We start from the raw sequence: 21,111 nt of genomic DNA, 5'->3' as shown, positions 1-21,111 counted from the left end.
AACTCCAGCAAATAGAGTATGAAAAGGGCAAACAAAGCAACCTTACAGGGGAGAAACGTGGCAAACACTGATTTCACCAAGTGACCAGGGTCAACATCATGAGTGCTGGCATGTAGGTACCACATGCCTCCCGGCATGATGTAATCAAGGGGACGCTTCCCTTCAGGGGTATTCTTTCCACATACCCATTAACCCAGTTGGATCATGAAAAAACATCAGACAAACACAAACTAAAGGACATCTATATAGACCGTGTTCAAGGTCATGAAAAATAAGAGAATATGGAGAAACTTAGACTGGAGGAACTAAGGAGACATGGCAACTCAATGTAATATGGTATCGTGGATTGGATTTGAAACAGAAAAGGGACATTAGTGGAAAGTTGGTAAGATCTGGAAATAGTGGGGGGTTTTTTAAATCCAAAATAAAAATTTAGATTTCAGTTGATGTTAAAGTCCATTTCTATTTCTAGTGGCTTTTAAAAATTTACATACTAGATACATATTTTGTAAAAAATAAAATGAGTACTTATAGGAGAGCCTGGGTTGCTTATTCGGTTGAGTGTCAACTCTTGATTTTGGTTCAGGTCATGATCCTGGGGTCATGGGATTGAGCATTGGGCTCCACACTGAGTGTGGAGCCTACTTAAGATTCCTTCCCTCTCTCTCTCTTTTTCCCTCTCTCTCCCTCTCCCTCCCTCTGCCACTCTTCTCCGCTGGCTCGCATTTTCTCTCTCTCTCTCAAATAGTAAAAAAGAAAATGTCATTGCCAATGCACTGCGCATACTATAGGAAATAAAAAGCTTAGCTCGAGATTGATTTTTCCGTTACCTCATTCACTTTAGTGGGCCAGTCCCGGTGACCTTCTGGAGCCTTGTATGAAGCTCACCGACATAGGCTCTTCAGCTCTTCCTCAGACTCTGGTCGCTACTGGTCGCTAATACTGTCAAAGATGAACTTTCAGACACATCTTTCCTAAGGTTCAAAAATGAGGGCATGCCTGGGTAGCTCAGTCAGTTAAGCATCTGACTCTTGATTTAGGCTCAGGTCATGATCTCACGGTTCGTGGGTTCAAGCCTTGAGTCTGGATTCTCTCTCCCTTTCTCTCTGCCCCTTCCCCACTCGTGCACACATGCACTCATGTGCTTACCCTCTCTCAAAATAGATAAACTTTAAAAAAAAAAAGGTTCTTGAGTTCAGTGATGGCTCTCTCTCAAGCCTTTGTTTTCTTGGGAGTTGAATTATTTGCTCTAGTACCTTGCAACCCTGTCACTCATCAATTTCAATGGCCTTCCTCCTTACTGCTGCCATTTCCGTTATCTGATCAACATGTGATTGTAATTTCTAATTTGCTTCTAAGGGTCTCCTCTCTGGTTCATGTTGAGATGTTTCAAAGATGTGTCAAGATTCATTAAGGAAGGCTCCTTTAGAGCTGTTACAACAATCCCATGTCGGTCTCAGAGTGCTGCTCTTTTAACCTCACTTTCACATCTGGGTCATCTTTGCTAGCCATCAGCAGTCTAAACATTCGCTGTTGATACTTGCTCATTAGAAGTTCCAAGGCAGACTGAGGTTCTTCCAGGGATGTATGCAGTTCTTTGCTCTCTTGTTGTACTTCTCTGATGTGTCTGTTTTCTTGCTGGATCCCCACAACTTACGTGGGCTGTGGCCGATATCTTGCAACTTTATTAAGTTCTTGAATTTCTTCCTGATACTGCTCATCGCTTCTCCTCACTTGTTGAGAGCAGTGGTTTGTTCAGTCAGAGATTCTGCTGCGTCATCATGATCTCTCAGTCTTTCAATAAAAGCATCAGCATCAGGAGGTGTCTTCTCAATTGTGCAACTCATTTCTAAAGGAATATTCTGGCCTCAATCCCTTGCAGCCATCAGCCGTGGTGGAGGACTCAAAGCCTCTGCTAACAGGGACCTGCACACCCAAGGGAAGAGATTCCTCTCACCTGCTCAGCTTCTTCAGTGAGGAGCCAGCAGAGGCAGTCAATGGAGGGGCGGCTGGAGGGGTCAGCAGGGCTCAGCCACTGGCCTGAGGAAAACCTTCTGGAAATAATGGGTTGTTGTTTTATTTTTAAGCCCAAAAATAAATCTGATGTGGTCCAATGATTTTTGGCAAGAGTGCTCAGAATATTTAGTGGAGAAAGGAGTCTTGTCCACAAATCGTGTTGGGAAAATGGGCCACGTGCAAAAGAATGAAGTTGAACCTTACCTTATACCATGTACAAAAATTAAAGTGGATCAAAGACCTAAACATAAGAGCTAAATTGATAAACTTCTTAGAAGAAAACAGGAAAAGCTACAGGACGTTGGATTTGGCAATGCTTTCTTGGCTAAGACACCAAAAGCACTGGCAACAACAACAATAAAATAGGTTGGAATTCATCAAAATTAAAAATTTTTGAGCATCAGAGGATAGAGTCAAAGGGCAACCTATGGGAGGAAATATTTGCAAGTCATCTATCTGATAATATCCAGAGCATATAAAGAACTCTTATAACTCAACAACCAAGAAACAACCCAGTTTAAAAATGGGCAAAGGATTTAAATAGACCTTTCTCTGAAAAAGATATACAGATGACCAATAAGCACATGAAAAGATGTTCAACATCACTAGTCAACTAGTTCAACATCATTAAGCAAACTACACTGATGTGCCACCTTACATCCATTAGGGAATCTGTATCAGAAAGCCAGAAAACAGGGATACCTGTGGCTCAGTCGGTTGAGCATCCGGCTTGGGCTCAGGTTATGATCTTGTAGTTCATGAGTCAGAGCCCTGCATTGGGCTCTGTGCTGCCAGCTCAGAGCCTAGAGCCTCCTTCTGATTCTGTGTCTCCTTCTTTCTCTACCCCTCCCCCCTCTCAAAAATAAATAAAAGCATTAAAAGAAAAACCCCTAAAACCAGAAAGTAGCACATGGTGGTGAGGTTATAGAGAAACTAGAGCCCTTGTACACTGTTGGTGGGACTATAAAATGGTCCAGCTGCTTTGGAAAACAGTATGATCGTTCCTCAAAAGATTAAAAATAGAATTACTATATGATCCAGCAACTCCATGGTTAGGTATATACCCGAAAGAATTGAAAGCAAGGATTTGTACACCCACATTAATAGCAGCATTATTCACAATAGCCAATAGGAGAAAGCAACCCGAATGCGCATTGATGGCTGCATGTGTGTACACACACAGTAGAGTACTATGCAGCCTTAAAAAGGAAGCAAGGTCCTATCACGTGCTGCCACATAGATGAACCTTAAGTGAATTAAACCAGTCACACAAGGACAAATACTGTGTGGTTCTACTTATATAAGGTATACAAAATAGTCACTTTTTTTTTTTTTTTACAAATAGTTTATTGTCAAATTAGTTTCCACATAACACCAAAATAGTCACCTTTGTAGAGATAGGAAGTAGAATCATAGTTACCAGGAACTGGAGTAGGGGGGATGGGGAGTTTTTTAATAGGTATAGAGTTTCAGTTTTGAATGATGAGTTCTGGAGATTGGTCGTACAGCAATGTGAATACACCTACCCCTATGGAACTGTAACTTAAAAAATGGTTAAAATGGTAAATTTTCCGTGTTCCACCCCAAAAAGTTTAGTGTTAAGTCAAAAACATTCAGAGCAGAAGTTACCTCTGGGCGAGAGGCAGTGGGAGCGGCCCAGAGAGGACTTTGGCGGCATTTCTAAAGTTCTAGGGTCTGCGGTTAGGTCAGGTTCACCCAGCTTTACATAAGTTATAGGCTATTTCTAAACATTCTATATGTGTGAGAGAAAGCTGAGCTATTTTCGGTAGTATGACCGTGATAAAAGACGACCCTTGGCTGTCGTGGTTATAGATGCCTCCATCTAAAATACACGTTGCTGTTCTCCAGTATCTCAAATTGGTTATGCTATTTTTTTTTCATGTTTATTCATTATTAAGAGAGAGAGAGTACAAGTAGGGGGGAGGCATCGAGAGGGGGACAAAGGATCCAAGGTGGGCTCTGTGCTGACACCAGACAGCCGGATGCGGGCGGGGCTGGACCTCACAAGCCGTTAGATAAGGACCTGAGCCAAAGTCGGTGGCCCTGCCCACTGAACAGCCCACATGCCCCCCCACCCCCATTATGCTGTTCTTAAAGATCCCAACTTGTGTCTCTGTTTTCATATAAAACTTTAATTAGACCCTCTGCTCCACCAAATAACCATTTGAGAGAAGAGCCTTTATTTGCCCTCATCTTTCATTCAAACTTCAGAAATGCACTTCCCCACTGCGCTCCCCACCCCCCTCCTCGCTGTCTGCTTCTTTTGTGGTCTCTGATTCCTAGCAAAAGTCCAAGTTCTTCCCGTGGTCTGTACAGTCCGTTCACTCAATAAATACTTACTGAGTGCCTGTTACATGTCAAGCATATTTTAGACGCTGAAGCTACAGCAACCAGCAAAACAGATAAATTCTTGCCACCTTTGTATCCATCTTTCCAGAGAGAGGAATCCTAATTCTCAGCCTATCTTCTCCCCCTGTCCTTTCTCATTTATCTTTATTTTTTATGCAGGCCTCTCAAATTCCAGTCTCTCTCAAGGAGTGAAGAGCAGGAGCAGAGTCGCCCAGCCTTTTTCTGGGATTTAATGGATGGCTCGGAGGTCCTCTGTCTGTACCCGCTGTGGTTTATCTGGGACTCTGGTATATTACTGGTATATTACTCTCTTTCAGTGAAGAGGGATCATTGATTGAGAGGAAATGGGAGAATGTGGGGCTGAAGGATAAAAATCCTGAGGAAAAATACTATTCTGAAAAGAAATGCATTATTGTGAAAGGGACAAAGCATTTAGACATGTTGGCAATGTTTGTGGCTGCGCTAAGCAGCCAGGAGCCCCTTTCCCCCTCCATACTTAGGGAACTATCATTGATCAGATGGAATTTTTGTTTTGTTTTTTGCTTGTCAAGTCTCTATTTTTATTTTTTATTTATTTAAAGAAATTTTAAATATTTATTTATTTTTGAGAGACAGAGAGACAGAGTATGAGCAGGGGAGGGGCAGAGAGAGAGAGAGAGAGACATAAAATCTGAAGCAGGCTCCAGGCTCCAAGCTGTCAGCCCAGAGTCCAATGTGGGGCTTGAACCCACGAACTGCGAGATCATGACCTGAGCCGAAGTCGGATACCTAACTTCCTGAGCCACCCAAGGCACCCCAAGTCTCTATTTTTAAATATGCAAAATGTTCAGAAGAGCTTTTTCAAAATTACTTTTTTCTACCATAGAATTACATGCTCATTGTAAGAAATAATGCAAATAATATTTATAGAGTAAGAAAAAAATAAAAAATCAAGTAGAGAGACTCACTGCTAATATTTTGATGTCTCTCCTCTTTAGTGCACATATTTGGACACAAAGGGACCAATTTTGGTATGGACCAAAATTGGCTACTATAATGCTGTCCTGGAACCCTTTTGTCTTACTTAGCTGTAGAGCCTAAACGCTTTTCCATATGGGTAGGTGTGGCTATGCGTCATCATGTTTAATGACCATATAGCATACCTTTGGTAGATATATCCTCATTTGTTTTAACGAGTGCTCTTTATTAAGAATATAAACACACTAGAATGCACATCCTTTGTGCATTCATCTGCTCACCTGTCTGCTTATTTCTTTAAACCATCTTTTTAGAAATGGAATAGAAATGCAATTTAGAAACGAAATCCTCACTTTCTTATATTTACCTCCAGAACCTTCTGTTCAGTCCTTTTTTATGTGACAACCAAGGGAACAAAGGCTTAATGTCATTTCGTTTGTCAATTCTTACATGCATTTTTAGCATGCATTGAGTTATGTGTCATCATTTGAGAAGGAAATATGAGAACACATATTTCTACAGAAGCACACTCAGAGGTCTCTGCTGCTTTTAAAGTGAATGTATATTATTTGAACCATTCAAAAATAATTTTATAATTGGGGCGCCTGGGTGACTCAGCTGGTTAAGCGTCTGACTTCAGCTCAGGTTATGATCACATGGTTCGTGAGTTCTAGCCTCACATCAGGCTCTGTGGTGATAGCTCAGAGCCTGGGGCATGCTTCAGATTCTGTGTCTCCCTCTGTCTGCCCTCCCTTACTTGTACTCTGTCTCTCTCTCAAAAGTGAATAAACATTAAAGAAAGTTTAAAAAGTAATTTTATAATTAGAAAAATGAAGACTTGGGGCACTTGGGTGGCTCAGTCAGTTAAGCATCCAATTTCAGCTCAGGTCATGATCTTACAGTTTGGTTCATGAGTTCAAGCCCCGTGTCGGGCTCTGGGCTGGCAGCTCAGAGCCCGGAGCCTGCTTTGATTCTGTGTCTCCCTCTCTCTGCTCTTCTCCCACTTGCACTCTGTCTCTCTCTCAAAAATAAATAAATATTTAAAGAAAAAAATTTTTAAAAGAAAAAAGAGGGGCGCCTGGGTGGCTCAGTCGGTTAAGTGTCCGACTTCAGCTCAGGTCATCATCTCATGGTTCATGGGTTCGAGCCCCGCTCCGGGCTCTGTGCGGACTGCCAGCTCAGAGCCTGGAGCCTGTTTGAGATTCTGTGTCTCCCTCTCTCTGACCCTCCCCTGCTCACTCTGTCTCTTTCTCTCTCTCAGAAATAAATAAAAACATTTAAAATTTTTTAAAAAAAGAAAAAGAAAAAGAAAAAAAATCAAGACTGTAAATATTAATGAAGTACCGGCAATTGAGACAAGACTTTGTTGCCAGGGAAACCAGCAGGCAAAGCCCTCGCCATTTCAGTGGCCGCCCACCTCCCATGGGGGCTGGAACAGGTCCGAGGCATAGGACCGTTGCAATTGCCCTGCTGAGCTGGTATCTTCTAGTTGAACAAAACAATTGAATCCATTTAGAGAACTATTTGGGCTGATTTCTGTACAATGAAAATACTCACACAGATCCATGTTTATAAGAAAAATGTTTTCAAGAGCATATCCATTTCAACAGAAAGCATTCCCATCCCATTGTATAAAAATAGCCATGACTTTTGTAATTAACAAAGACTCATTCATGAGAATTTTTTTCCATTTCTGTAGTTGAAAACATTTTCAGAACCTCCCATCATCTTGTGGATTCCATGAGGTAATTCAGCTAGATGTCTTGGTGACCTCCCAAGGCTATTAAAAAACATTTCTTCTCCATATCTGGTCTTAGCTTGAGCCTGTCACATTTGTTTGTTTGTTTTTTGTTTACTTTTTTAAATTTTTATTTATTTCTAGGAGAGAGAGAGAGACAGTGCGAGCAGGGAAGGGTCAGAGAGAGAGGGAGATACAGACTCTGGAACAGGCTCCAGGCTCTGAGCTGGCAGTCAGCACAGAGCCCGACGTGGGGCTCGAACCCACAAACCGTGAGATCATGACCTGAGCGAAAGTCGGACGCTTAACCGACTAAGCCACCCAGGCGCCCCTGTTTGTTTACTTCTTGAGAGACAGAGAGAATAGGGGAGGGACAGAGAGGGAGGGAGAGACAGAATCCCAAGCAGGCTTCGCACTGTCAGCGAGTCTGATATGGGGCTCGAACTCACAAACCATGAGATCATGACCTGAGCGAAAATCAAGTCAGATGCCTAACTGACTGAGCCACCCAGGCACCCTGGGTGTCACTTTTAAATGTCCATTTTTGTCATCTTGTTGCCTTAATTCTTAGTGGTCTGTGGCAACTTCCTCTCTAGTTTAAAATCGTTAATGCGCTCTTACAAAGGTGCTCAAATCGGTGATTATATACATTCATACATCTATGAAACTTACGTTTATACTGATACTGTTGGAAGAGTTAAAGAGAGACCTACCTATTAACTTTTCCGAAACTTTGAAAAGAAACGAACCAAACTCTGTCCTTTCACCTTTAATGTTGGGAAGAACAGAGTTTCTGCCATTCTCATCCTTTTATCATGGCTATGGAGGGGAAATAACCAGAAAAGAAATCACTGAGTAGTTAAAACAGTTTTTATCAGATCTGTCTGTAACGTGAGCTGTTGATTAGTCAAAAACTGGTTGAGACGGCCTTACTTGCAATTATTTTGAACTTTAATATCTGTCAATTAGGTTTACAGCAAAGGCAGGCATATTCGATAGGTAGCTTTAGCTAGTTTTTCATGCTATTTTTGCTTGGATAGTTTAGGGGTGTGGACAGGTGACCTGTGAGAGAAGGGAACGTGACGAGTGGAAATATTAGCCCATCTGTGGGGCGGGGGCGGGGGTGCGGAGCTCTGGGATGGCAGAAGGGCTCGGAGCCCTGGGTCAGGGCTCATCCTGGTGGATTCTGGCACATTCCCCCAACTCCCTTGGAGGAGGAGGGACATGGGCTCTGTGTGTGGTTTACTCAAAGCCTCTGCCTTCTCCGTGAAAGGGCTCACCCTGAAGCTCAGGGCTGGTGAAGGAGACCTTCCACCACCTCTGCAGGCTGCCCACCCCGCTGGACACCAAGTCCACCAACGGCAACTCCTTCAAAGCAAGGGTTTTTCAGGATAATCAAAAAATTTGACAGTGCACAAAAGAGTTTTCAGAGTGGACCGAGCCAAGGGTTGGTGGTGGTAAAACTCCCTCCAGCTTTCTGTAAAAGCAGTGGAAGATGCTACGCCTGCTCTGAGTCCTCCATCTTCCCCAGGCCATCTAGAAATGTCTGTGCTGGAGAAGTCTGTTTTCCAGCCTTTGGGCTGGGACCATTGGTTATGTGGAGAGGAGCCTTCTTTGCCAGGAAGTCCGTTGTTACACTCCACTTCCCTCCACACTGCTCCCAGGAAGGCTTGCTTCTCACCTGCGGTCTTCCCTTCCTCCTTTGCTGTGTTCTGGGATGGAGGTTTCGTATGTCGCCTAGGAAGGACCCGGAAGGCCCAATTGCAGTGCGACTCTTATTATTATCAACTCTTTTTCGATGAGGTTGTGCCCATTTTCACATTGTCACCTGCCCTCAGCCGGGGCCGCGGGAACCCTAAGGAACTTGGCTCTCAGCTCTGCACACTCCCATGCTTACCTGGTCCTAGCTTTTCCCTTTACATAGTAACTGCAGGCAGATTTTCAACAGGAGAAACCAGGGACAAAGAGAGTCCCCAGCAGCCCAGGTTTACTCAGGAGGCCAGGAACCTGACCCTGACCGCTCTCACAGAGCTCCTGTCTCCACTGTTGGGGAGTTCGAACCTGGACCATGCTCATTCTAAAAGACAATCCCAATCTTCTCTCAGCTTCTAGCTGTGCCTGTCTCCTCTCAGGAGGCTGTGGGACAGCTGCTTCTGACCTGCTCTTAGTGGCAGAACTGAGAATTTGAAGCTAATAACTCACCAGGGAGATGGTGGAGTTGGGGGATTGGGAGCGGCAGGCGCGTTTGAGTAAAGCCTCTCGCACCTGCAGGACAGGGAATGCTCTGGTTACGCCAGCCTGAGCCCTGGCCCGGGCACTGCACGGCAGTTGGGGGTTAGGTGGGCAGACTCACCTTCTTGTCCATGAGGCAACCAAAGAGTAAGATGAAGACACCCTGAAAAGGGGGATACGGGGATAAGTTCATCAAGGAGGAAGGAAATCACCCGAAATCAACTCTTTCCGGGGCGCCTGGGTGTCTTAGTCGGTTAAGCGTCCGACTTTCGCTTAGGTCATGATCTCGCGGTTCGTGGTTTCGAGCCCCGCGTCGGGCTCTGTGTTGACTGCCAGCTCGGAGCCTGGAGCCTGTTTCAGTCTGTGACTCCCTCTCTCTCTGACCCTCCCCTGCTCACGCTGTCTCTCTCTCTCTCTCTCCTAGAAATAAATAAAACATTTAAAAAAAAAAGAAATCAACTCTTTCCCCCTCCTTTTCCTTCAGCCTCTGTCGTCCTGTCTAATTCGTGTCCTGAGGCTTCACAGGGAGGTGTTTTCTGGGCATTAGCACCGTTTAGTGCATAGGATCCATTTCAGGTGCCTCTCTTAGTGCTTTGGCTGCAAAGGGAGTATCAAGGTTTGGGATACTGACAATTCCCTGATCTCTGCCAAAACCAGGTACTGTTTTTGCAGATGAGAAAACCAAAGCTCCCAGAGGTTCGTCCAAAGTCCTCCAGCAAGTCGGCGGAGGAACTGCGATCCAAACCTAAGTCTCCTAAAATTCCTGAGGCTGTTTCTTCGGCTCCACCTCAATACCCCCTCGAGAAGGGACTGGCAGGGGCGAAGGCACAGCCAGCACTTTATCACCCACCTGGGTGCTGTTGAGAATCGTGAAGACTTAGTGAGGAACGATGGAGACCTCCTCCAGCAGGGTGGCCAGGCCCAGCCCCCAGGTGAGGCCAAAGACGGGTGTGAGGACGAGCAGAGCTTTGATCACCTCCAGGAGGGCTTGGCGCTTCTCCGCCTGGGGCCCCTCTGACAGCGAAGGTCTCAGGAGCTTGAGGATGGCCACGGTGAGCACCAGCCCATTCACGCCCACGATGGCCAGCACCGGCCCCACGAAGGTGTAGAGCGCCCCTCCCTTCCCACTTAACCAGCATGCCCCCTCCCCCAGATATTGCCCTCGGGGTAGGTAGAGGCCCAGGGCGGCGCCTGCAAACCCCATTGGGCACACGTAGCCGAGGCCCACCATCAGGGAGAGTACTCTGCACTTGGACAGCTGATGGAAGACGAACAGCAGCTGGTGAGCCAACATCAGGGCCTGAGCCAGCATCCAGAAAAAGGTGGCCAGGTAGAGGAAATGACAGAGGAAGGCAGCGGCCAGGCAGAGGGGGCTTCGGGGCCCCGGAGGAAGCAGGGGCGCTCCCAGGAAGCAGGTGTCTGCGGCCAAAAGGCAGAGCACCACGTTGAGCAGGGCCATGTGGCGTAAGTAGGCGACTTTGTTCTGTACCACAACTCTCCACACCAGCCTGTACACACCTAGGCACACCAGCAGGGCCAGGATGGAGGCCCCCAAGCCCACCTGACTCAGCAGCTCCAAGGTGGGGTTTTCCGGAACCGTGTTCTGGGACATCAGGATGGAGAAAGCAGTGAGGTGCCGGCAGAAGCACCGTGTGGTGGGGCCGGCGCGAGCCGTCTGCACCTGGCACCCTTCACCTGACCAGCCCCCCTCGCCCTGGAAGAGACCGTGGTCCCAGAAGACACAGTGCGGAGTGCTACCTGTGTCCCCAAAGTCCATGATGACTTCTCCCCGGTCGAAGGCCTGGCCACCTGCCATGATGGAGATGGCGAGGACCAGACCGGGGGTGGCATAGAGGGAGTCCCCCAGCCTCTGGCCATAGTTTGCGGGCAACAGACGGTCCAGTTTCCGCAGCACCAGGCTCGTAATACTGACATTGGTTCCATTATGGCCCAGTGGGGCCAGTGAGCACCTGGGAATGTGTGCCTGCAGTGGGGGCTGCGTGGAGAAGGAGACTCTGTAGTCAGCGGGGACTGTGGGCCCAAGGAGTTGGGTCTGCAGCTGCACATTTTGCAAGCTGAAGGAGAAGGGGTGATCCTCAGGACATAGGCTGCGTGCCAGGGTCTCCACAGCCAGCAGGAGATCTGAGCCCGTCGAGGGCTTCTGGGCCTGGGCCGGGGTCCACAGAGAGCTGGTGTCCATGTCTAGGACCTTGTCTGTGGTTTTCAGGAAAGCCTGCAGAACCCGACAGAGAGATTGTAACAAAGAGATGAGCTCTGGCCGCTAGAACCCACAGTGCCGGGGCAGGGGCACTGGCAGCTACAGGCGCCAAACCTAGCTTTCCTAGTGCCGCGGAAGATGCGAGAGTGGAGCGCGGGAGATGCCAGAGTGGAGAGAAAAGGGAAGAGGAAGACAGGCCTGTGAAGGGGGAGTTTCTAGATGGAAAGAATGGGGCACCGTGGAGCTAATCCCTGGGGCGGCTTCAAGTATGGTCTCCTGATGCACCTTTAGCGCCTCCATCTAATAAGCTTCCTCTCACCTCCGTCCGTCAGGCTGCCCAGGCCCTAAGGGAGCCCCCTCTCCAATTCCTCGACCCCCAACAGGTCTGCAAAGCTAGGAATGGTGCCCAGTGGTTAGACGGCACATGTTCTGAAGTGGAAGGCCACATGCATGTCTGTCCAGACACATATGACATACTTTCCCAGATAGGAAGAGTGTGCAATGTCATCGCCTCTGGTTGTTCTTTTGGATGCAGCTTACTGGTCATCAATTGTTGCCCATTTTGGGAGTGGGTTCAAGTGAGTCCAGCAAAGCTGAGGGTGATTGATACTCCCATGTAGGTATCTCATGTGTGTGTGTGTATGTGTGTGTGTGTGTGTGTGTGTGTGTGCACGCGCACGCAGGTTTGCACTATATCCGCACATCTGCATGCCTTTGAACTCATGTCTTCACCCCCTTTCCTGCCTTCCCCGACCTCCCATGTGTTCCCAGCCCCAGCCCTTCTCCATATTCGATGGCCTTGGAAGCTGGTGTCTAAGAGGAGAGATGGACCAGGCAGCAGGCACCCAGACTCTCTAGAAAGGTCTGCTTTCTGACAGCCCCTGGTGGTGCCAGAGGGACAGAAGTGCCCAGAGATAAAGAGCTTCGGGTCCCCACTACCCAGGTGGCCCCTGCCATGGCTCAGAGATCTCACCTCCAGGGAGCTGCGGTTAAGCTGTATTCTAGCATCCACCACCACCTTGGCCAGGAATGAAATGGTGCCCAGCAGTGCCAATAAGTCTGAGGGTGAGCTCACCGCCAACGCCTGCTGTGACAGCTCTGCCAGGATCTGGGGCACCTCTACAGCCGGCCGGCCCTGGCCTGCCCACAGCAGCTGACACGGAAGAGATGCAGGAAGTGAGGGGTAGGGTGGGCGAGTCCTCACTAGAGAGGGGCCACTCCTCCCTCACCAAGCTCTTTCCCCCACCTCCCTGCTCCAGTCCCAGGAGAGAAGGAAGCCACACTGAAGGAACTCACACCCATGGTAGCAGGATGGACACTTAGGGGGATTAAGGTTGGAGAATAGCACCCGGGCGCCATGAGAGTCCCAGGCCCTCTGTGGCCCCCACCCTTACGCCCTGGCTCTGCTAGGCTCTGGTTCAGGGAAGGTGAATGGCCTTCAGGCCAGGCCTCAGGGGGGAAAGGCTTCAAAAGCTAGGTCCTGAGTGACAAAGGGGTAGGTCATGGAGGGAGAGGCCTGAGGCAGCAGGGCCTGAAGCATTACCCAGGCTCTATGAGACAAGGCCAGCAGCTCTGTGTCTGTGCAGCCGCTGCGAATGGGCTCCCAACTGCCATCGAAGCCACAGGTCCGCTTCACCACACCGGTCCTGTTCATGGGACACGGGGCCTGTGCCACGTGGCCAGCCTTGGTGACGTTCCAGGCAACAGCTGAAGAGTCCTTAGGGCATGTGGTGTCTCCGTCTGAAGAATGATATCCCGTGTTCAGGCTCCAGAGACTGGCCGCGTGGCCCAGCGTGGGGGAACATCAGCTCCCAGGACAAGCAGGTGAAGGCCAGACGCAGCCAGCTGGACCCCACGTACCCCGGATGATGGTGACAGAGACGGGGACCCTGAGAGGGCTCAGTCCTGGGCTCCGCAGCTCACAGGTATACATGGTGTCAGCCACAGGGCAACGCCGAACGGCCAGCACGAAGCACTGGGAGTCCGGCGTGTTGACTAAGGAGGCTGCAAGTGACACGAGAGAGGGGAGCAGTTACTGGGCCTGGAACAGACCTAGAACGCAGCAGGCCCAGAGATGCCCTTTCAGTCTCTCTAGCAACATTCAGAAATGATGCTGTGGGGGAGAGCTGAGTGGTGTGCGAGCATCAAACCACAGAGGCAGAGCTTGGGTTTTGTTGAAGGACGCCTGGGGGTTTCTAACCAGTCTCAAGACTTGAAGCCAGGTTCCTCACTGGTAAAATGGGGACTGCCATCAAAGGAACGTCACAGAGTGTGTTGCAAGAGTTCATTAAGATCGTGTGAAAACGTTTTGCCAACAGTTATCGACACTCACGCGGGTATTGCTATATTGATAGAATTAGGATTGCTCATGGGGTAACAACGGTATTGAATGAACTTGGACTTGGAACCTCCACGTTGAACTGCAGCATCTACTTCCTGTGAGTTGGAGAGTCAGCTGCTTGGAGGACACCAGCTGCCCCTTCTCCCCTGGGCCAGACATAGCCCTCGTACCTTTGCTGCCCTCTGCGGGGCTCCAGGAAGCCGTGTAGACCAGGTGTGTGCTGGGGAGGCAGCAGCTCAGCCGGAAGCCAGGGCTGGTGGTGCAGGAGACGGAGAGCTGGTCTGGAAGCCGGGCCACGTCTGTCTCCTGCAGGGGCACCTTCGCCACCTGGTACAGCTCCCACCTGAATCCCTGAGCTTCAAAGCAGCACATGTATTCACCTGCAGATACACACCTGCTGCACCTCCCTCTGGGCTCCTCTGCCCCCACCCCTGTGCCACGGGAGCTCGGCTGCTTCCCAAGGGGCACACAAGGTCTGGCCTCTGCTTTAAGTCTGGCAAGAAAGACCCCCTGCCCTCCGCATCTGGGTGGCTCAGTCTGTTGAACATCTGACTTCAGCTCAGGTCATGATCTCACAGCTCGTGGGTTGGAGCCCCAAGATGATGACAACGAGCTCTGTGCTGCCGCCCAGAGCCTAGAGGCTGCTTTAGATTTTGTGTCTGCCCCCCTCACTTGTACGCATGTGTGCTCTCTTGGTCTCAAAAATAAATAAACATTAAAAAACAAAAAAGATGCCTGCCCTGGAAGGGGTGTCTAGGAGGAAGAGGTCTGGAGAAGAGGATCCTAACTCCTTTTCTTTAACAGCGTGGAGCCTCGAATCCTAAGGTGAACCTATTTTCCACCAGGAGATGCCCTTTTTGCACTGCTCACTTCCACTGCAACATCGTGATGAAAAACAGGTGTCTGTTCTCTGCTGAAATGGAAACCCATTCTCCCGTGGGCCCCTGGGCCTTTGTTTCCCCAGAATGAGTAAATGGGAAGATGAAGGGGAAAAGAAGGGGAGAGAAGAAAAGCAGGAAGGAGAGGGGAGGGAGGAAGGGGAAGGCAAGGTGTGTATGTGGGCGGGGGGGGGGCAGGGAGGGGAGAAGGACAGAGAGAAGAGGAAGGCTGAGAAGAGATGAGATGAGAGGAAGGGCAGGCTGGCTACCTGCCCATTTATGGGAGATGTTGAGGATGCTGAGGACAGCCAGGCCCGGGCTGGAGGTCAAGGACACATGTGTCCCCGGCTGCAGGAGGATGGGTCTGGGGCTCCCCGCGGGCCGCAGGAACCAGTTTAGGTTGGTGGTCTCGTGGCTCGTGACGAGGGTCAGATTCAGCGTGTTGCCAGGCATCTGTACCTGGGAGCCCAGGCTCAGTGTTCCGGGGACTGTCAGGAGGCAGGAGGCGGGGGACCCGGAAAGGATGAGTTGTGGCCCTCCACGGGGCTGAGCTCCCACTCCTCCCCCATCTTCAGAAGCTCATTCGTCCTCACTTCCTCCCCACCCCTCCAGTACTGGTCGTCTGTTCCCTGGCACTCTGTCCGGCCTGGAAGATCCTCTCTGTCACTGGGAACCCAACAGGGAAACCTTTTGGCCTTGGTGACTTCCACTCCCCGAGGTAACCCACGGCTGCCGGAGATCCCTTCCTGGCCTTCCAGGGTCAACAGCAGTCACTCTAGCACTTTCTCTCCGTGTCCATAGGTCTCAGGAGCCCTGTGGTTCATTCACCTCACTATTTGGGCCCCAAGCTCAGGGCTCTGATCTGCCAGGGTAACTGGCATTTCTCCCACCGCTGGGAGAAATGGGCTTGGGAGCCACTGGGCTTGGGACCTTTCCAAGTTCCCAACCTCCTCACCAGGCGGCAGCAGCTGGCAGTATCCGGCTTCAGCAGGGCTGAGGACCAGACAGCCACAGGGCCCGCGGCTGTGGGGGCTCTGGCAGAGACGGTGATGCGAGCAGACGCTGGCGTTCCACTGGTACCCAGAGAGGCAGGCGCAGTAGGTGCGCCCATCGTGGTGGACGTTACATTCTGTGGCGGAGGGAGGGGACAAGAAGTGGGCAGCCTGTATGAGAGAGCCTGCGTGAGAGGCTCCAGGGCTGGGTGTCTGGAACAATCCCGAAGTCCCGAGAGCCTCGGCCATCAGGGACTGCCTCCTCAGCCAGGGTTCAAAGCTGCAGAGGTCCTGCTGGCCAAAGTCATCAGGGGTGGGGGCGGAGAAGTGCCAGCCCACCACCGTCTGCCTCTTGGACCTCTGCCAACGTTTAGAAGAGAGGGACAGGGAACGGGAGGGAAAGGGTCTGTCTGGTGGGAGACGGGGAAGGCGCCATGCAGACCGTCCCGGAAGTGGGAGGGGCTGGCGGCGTTCGCCCACCTGGGAAACCCATGTCCCTTTCTGTCTGAGGCTCCTACTCCCACTGAGAGGTGGGGCTCAGTAGAATCCCTCCTACCTGTGGTGAGGTTGAGGCCAATGAGAGCTCTTGGGGAAGAGGAAGCCGAAGCAAAGGGGAGAGTCAGGGTCCCGGAGAGTGCCAATGGCCAGGTCTGGTGTGGAAAGTCCAGCTGTACATAGACTGAGGCCAATACTGACTCTACAGGGGAGAGACAGCAAGGTCATGGTCCCCTTCTGCCTCCCACACCTGGGGGCTCACTGCCGGGAAGGGCAGGTCCCACTTGCCACGGGCCAGCTAAGAGCTGACGAGAAGGCCAGAGCCCTCACTACCTGCGGCGCATTCACCCACAGCTCCATGTCACCCTTCCCCCAAGCCCTCATTTCATAGACAAGGCTCCCCAAGAGGAATGATTTTCTCAAGGCCTCTCGGCTAGAGAACTGGAATCTGGACCTATGTGGCCGCCGTGACCCGCCGCGGATCAGTTTCTCCATGTGTCCTCTGCAGCCGCGTTCCCTGCTCCCTCTGCTCCCCCCATGCCCTGCTCCCCGCACCCCTTCCTCCTCCTGTCCATCCACTCACCATCTGCTTCATCCTTTTGATCCAACTGCTGCCCCGATTCCCCTCCAGTCTGAGTCTGTCCCTGGAACAGAGCACAGAGGAGAGACCTCTGAGAAGAGACTGACCCCACATTTCTTCCAGGGACACTTTCTTCCCCAAGCGACTTGGGGGCTTGCCTGAGTAATTTGGCATGACTCTACCTCTTTGAAGCTCTTCTCTCTCTCTTTTTAATGTTTATTTTTGAGAGAGAGAGAGAGAGAGATAGAGAGAGAGGGAGAGACAGAATGAACAGGGGAGGGGCAGAGAGAGAGAAGGGGACCGAGGATCTAAATTGGGCTCTGTGCTGACAGCAGTGAGCCCTGATGCGGGGCTCGAACTCACAAACTGAATTGTGAGATCATGACCTGAGCCGAAGTCGGATGCTCAACTGACTGAACCACCCAGGAGCCCCTTGAAGCTCTTCTTTTTGCTTGGTATCAAGCAGGCACATCAGGAAGGGAACGCAGCTTTCGATAGAAGGTGCCAGGAATGCAGCCCTAAGGAGCCCGCCAGACCCTGCAAATGCCACCTGAACCCAGGAACCAGGCACACCCCGGAGTGTCAACATGCTTTGCCTAATTCCTTCCTGAATTGCCCTGTCCCTGGGCCTCTAGGCTAATTGAAATTCTGTGTCTGGAACACGGGTGGGGAGGGCTGGGCAGAGCTGGCTGGGGCTCAGAGCTGGCTGGTGCTCAGAGGCTTGGGGACTTCTATTGCCTCCACAGGAACTGCCACGAAGGTGAGCAGAAGGCAGCATCTTCCCTTGGTCTCTTGTTCCTGTAAATGATTTCCTCACCAACTCCTCCCTCTCCCAAAGTTGCATGTGAATGTGGGTATCTATCCAGAAACAGATACAGATACAGATATAGATACGGATATGGATACAGATACGGATACGAATCCAGGTACAGAGAGATACAGATATAGATATAGATGTCCACCTGGGAGAAAACAGAGATCAAAAAGTGCTAATCTTGACTCCACTGTCCTTCTTCAGATTCCCTCCTGTCCTCTATGCTGGTGGTTCCCAAATCTGGAAAATTTTTCTTTTCTTTTCATTTTTTATATCTTATTTTTTTATTTTTTAAAAATGTTTATGTATTTTGAGAGAGAGACAGTATGAGTAAGGGAAGGGCAGAGAGAGGGAGATACAGAACTCAAAGCAAGGCCCGGGTTCAGAGCTGTCAGCACAGAGCCCAGTGTGGGGCTCAAACCTATGGACTGCGAGATCATGACTGAGCCGAAGTCGGATGCCTAACCTACTGAGTCACCCAGATGTCCCTTTTCTTTTCATTTTTAATTTTTTTTAAATAAAAAAAATGTTTTATTTATTTCTGAGACAGAGAGAGAAACAGCGTGAGCAGGGGAGGGTCAGAGAGAGAGGGAGACACAGAATCTGAAACAGGCTCCAGTCTCTGAGCTAACTGTCAGCACAGAGCCTGACACGGGGCTTGAACCCAGGGACCGCGAGATCATGACCTGAGCCAAAGTCTGATGCTTAACCACTTAACCGACTGAGCCACCCAGGCCACCCTTTTTTTTTTTTTTTTTTTTTTCACTTGTAAAGGGCAAGCTTGACTGGGAGAGCCTTCTGGCATCACTGGAGTTCACAGTGACTCAAAGAAACAAAAGCTATCCCACACTCTGGAAAAGAAGACTGACCTCTCAGAGATTTTATCAATAACAAACTGGCCTCTCTTTTTACTTTACTTCTCTCTCCGGCCCTCACCCCTCCATCTGTCCCTTCACCCCCAGCTTGCTGGGTCTCACCTGGGTCCTGCCCCAAGTCTTACTCACAGGTTGGGATGCTTGAGCAACTGGTGGCCCCACCAGAGGCAGAGTCATGGCCAGGAGAAGCCGGGTGGCAGCTGAATAGATCATGGCTCAGTGAATCAGTCCTCCCAAGTCCTCAGGCTGCTGCATGATGCAAATTTCCTCAGACAGGAGCCGGCAAGGCCCAGCACACCCGGGATGGGAGGGAAGAGGGGACGATGGGAGCCGCCAAATTTAGAGGAAGTGCAACAGCCTCTGGCTGAGTCACACAGGCATCCAGGTCCCTGTGGGGCCACCAGAACCCACATGCCCCAGTGAGAATGGTCTGCTCAGGATCTGGGGTCTGAACCAAGGACTCGGTGTAGAGGAGAGGGTTGGGGGTCCTGGGTCACCAGCAGCAATGTGTCAATAAGCCAGGTTCAGTCATGTCTCTAGGACTCTGGGAAATCTGGATTGTCCTGAAACTTATAGGAAGCTGCATCATTGACCCCAGAGCCCAGGTTAGAAAAGACAAACATTAGGGCTGATTGCTAGCTTAAAATGATTTCCAGAGTCTTAAATTTAACAAAGAACCTGGGGAAATGCTGGGAGAGATTATCAAGTAATTTCACAAAATGGTTTTGAAGTGAGGATGGCTTTTCTAAACAAGACACAAAACCCAGAAAGCCAGAAACAAAAGAAATAGACTGCCTCCAAAGCTTTAACCTGGGGATGAAAAGGGCATTAGGGTAAAAAGTCAAAAGAAAACAATCAGTTTGCTGAAAAAGAAATATCAATAGTTTGATATACATAAAAATCCACATTGAGGGGCGTCTGGGTGGCTCAGTCGGTTAAGCATCCAACTTCGGCTCAGGTAATGATCTCGCAGTTCCTGGGCTCGAGCCCCTCATCGGGCTCTGTGCTGAGAGCCAGCTCAGAGCCGGTAGCCTGTTTCGGATTCTGTGTCTCCCTCTCTCTCTGACTCTCCCCTGCTCACGCTGTCTCTCTCTCTCTCTCCCTCTCTATCTCAGAAAGAAATAAAACATTAAAAAAATTTTTTTTAAAAATTCACATTGAAACAAGAAAATACTGTCACCTACTGATTATCAAAAGAAGATATTTATTGATCATATTCCGTGTTGACAAAAGTGTAGTGATACATGTGTTCAAAAATGTGTGTATAAGGATGTTCAAGGCAGAGTTATTTGTGACAGCAAGTGAGTTAAACAGCCAAAATGCCCATTCAAAAGGGACATTTCCAAACAACATAACATTGTTGTGGAAAAAAGTCAAGTAGCTCTATTTTGGAGGGAATCTCAATATACATGGTGAAGTGTAAAGTGTATATTATGCTCCATATTATGTAAAAAAAGGGAATCTATATTAAATACCTGTGCTTTCTATACCTAGAATATTTCTGGAAAAACACATTAGAAAGTTGGCGAGTGTCTGGGAAAGGGGATTAAGGATCTGGGTGTGTCTGTTTGGTGTATATTTTTTTCTAAACAGAGGCATGTATTTTCACAACAAAAAAGAGACAGGGTTGATTTAAACACACACACACATACACACATGCATAAACACACACATACACATGTGCGCCTGTGGACACACACACACACACACACACACACACATCCAATTCCTCGGGTAAAAATCCAGCCCCGGTGCATTTCTACTTCCACCACCTCCTCAAATCTCCCCTTGTGAGGACAGCTGTTGAAGGCATAGCGGACACACAGAACAAATACATGCATGGGAAACGAAGACTTCCTAAGCAATTAGTTTCAGAAAGCTTGAAAATGGTGAAGAATCGGGCTTGAGAACCAGAGAGAGAAGATGCAATGCTGGACGTGGGATGCTATCAGCATGTTGAGAACCATGTAGTGCAGCTGCAGGTGGTCTGAGATGCGCCTGGGGACACAGGACACTCACAGCATCTGCCACGGTCACCGAAGTGCAACAAAGAATGAGCCCCAGACAATGCTCAACAGGGATTCTTCAAGGAGCAGGGACTACAGCAGAGAGAGAGAAGCTCGAAACATTTGTGCCTGTACAAAAAGAAATGCCTAGGAAAGATTGGGAGGAAATGCTACAGGCTCTACAAAGCGTCCGTTGCCTTGACCTCAAGAATCTCCAGGGTCTAGTACTGTGAACCAGAGGCCTTAAGTAATATTTGTTCCAAGTGAACCATTCAAAAGATGAAACACACTAAGATGTTAATGGTGGTTCTAACGAAATGGTAGGATTTGGCATGTTTTTCTATGTTTCTGTATTTTTCTTTTTTTTTTTTTNTTTATTTCTAGGAGAGAGAGAGAGACAGCATGAGCAGGGGAGGGTCAGAGAGAGAGGGAGTCACAGACTCTGAAACAGGCTCCAGGCTCTGAGCTGGCAGTCAGCACAGAGCCTGACGCGGGGCTCGAACCCACGAACCGTGAGATCATGACCTAAGTGAAAGTTGGACGCTTAAACGACTAAGCTGCCCAGGCGCCCCACTTTCTGTATTTTTCAATCTGGTACT

The 21,111-nt window shown here is 49.4% G+C and overlaps 1 protein-coding gene and 1 pseudogene across 1 annotated transcript; both read right to left on the bottom strand.

Annotated features, from left to right (window-relative positions):
- Positions 1-1,343: 1,343 nt before the first annotated feature.
- LOC120235784 lies at positions 1,344-1,847 on the bottom strand (annotated as a pseudogene).
- Positions 1,848-8,504: 6,657 nt separating this feature from the next.
- On the bottom strand, positions 8,505-17,017 carry ADGRF3 (adhesion G protein-coupled receptor F3). The gene is made up of 14 exons (XM_039238263.1): positions 17,000-17,017; positions 16,821-16,881; positions 16,299-16,439; positions 15,706-15,879; positions 15,020-15,238; positions 14,043-14,252; positions 13,392-13,535; positions 13,075-13,271; positions 12,505-12,684; positions 11,072-11,546; positions 10,164-10,916; positions 9,435-9,476; positions 9,284-9,346; positions 8,505-8,818 (listed from the first exon to the last, which is right to left on the bottom strand). Exons 5-14 carry the CDS (start codon positions 15,201-15,203, stop codon positions 8,580-8,582), a joined length of 2,487 nt encoding a protein of 828 aa, XP_039094194.1. The 5' UTR covers positions 15,204-15,238; positions 15,706-15,879; positions 16,299-16,439; positions 16,821-16,881; positions 17,000-17,017; the 3' UTR covers positions 8,505-8,579.
- Between the last annotated feature and the right edge of the window lie 4,094 nt (positions 17,018-21,111).

Source organism: Hyaena hyaena, unplaced genomic scaffold (assembly GCF_003009895.1).
Source record: "Hyaena hyaena isolate Hyena2069 unplaced genomic scaffold, ASM300989v1 scaffold_138, whole genome shotgun sequence".
NCBI lineage: Eukaryota > Metazoa > Chordata > Mammalia > Carnivora > Hyaenidae > Hyaena > Hyaena hyaena.
The sequence above is the reverse complement of the archived record's forward strand: the minus strand, read 5'-3'. Positions and strand labels throughout refer to the sequence as shown.

Excerpts from the sequence above, each read along its gene's own strand:
- ADGRF3 (XM_039238263.1), bottom strand. The coding sequence starts at position 15,203 with ATGCCTGGCAACACGCTGAATCTGACCCTCGTCACGAGCCACGAGACC. Across the intron at positions 11,547-12,504 it reads TTAACCGCAGCTCCCTGGAG|GCTTTCCTGAAAACCACAGA; the intron begins GTGAGATCTCTG and ends CGGGTTCTGCAG. Across the intron at positions 10,917-11,071 it reads CATGGACTTTGGGGACACAG|AACACGGTTCCGGAAAACCC; the intron begins GTAGCACTCCGC and ends CTGATGTCCCAG.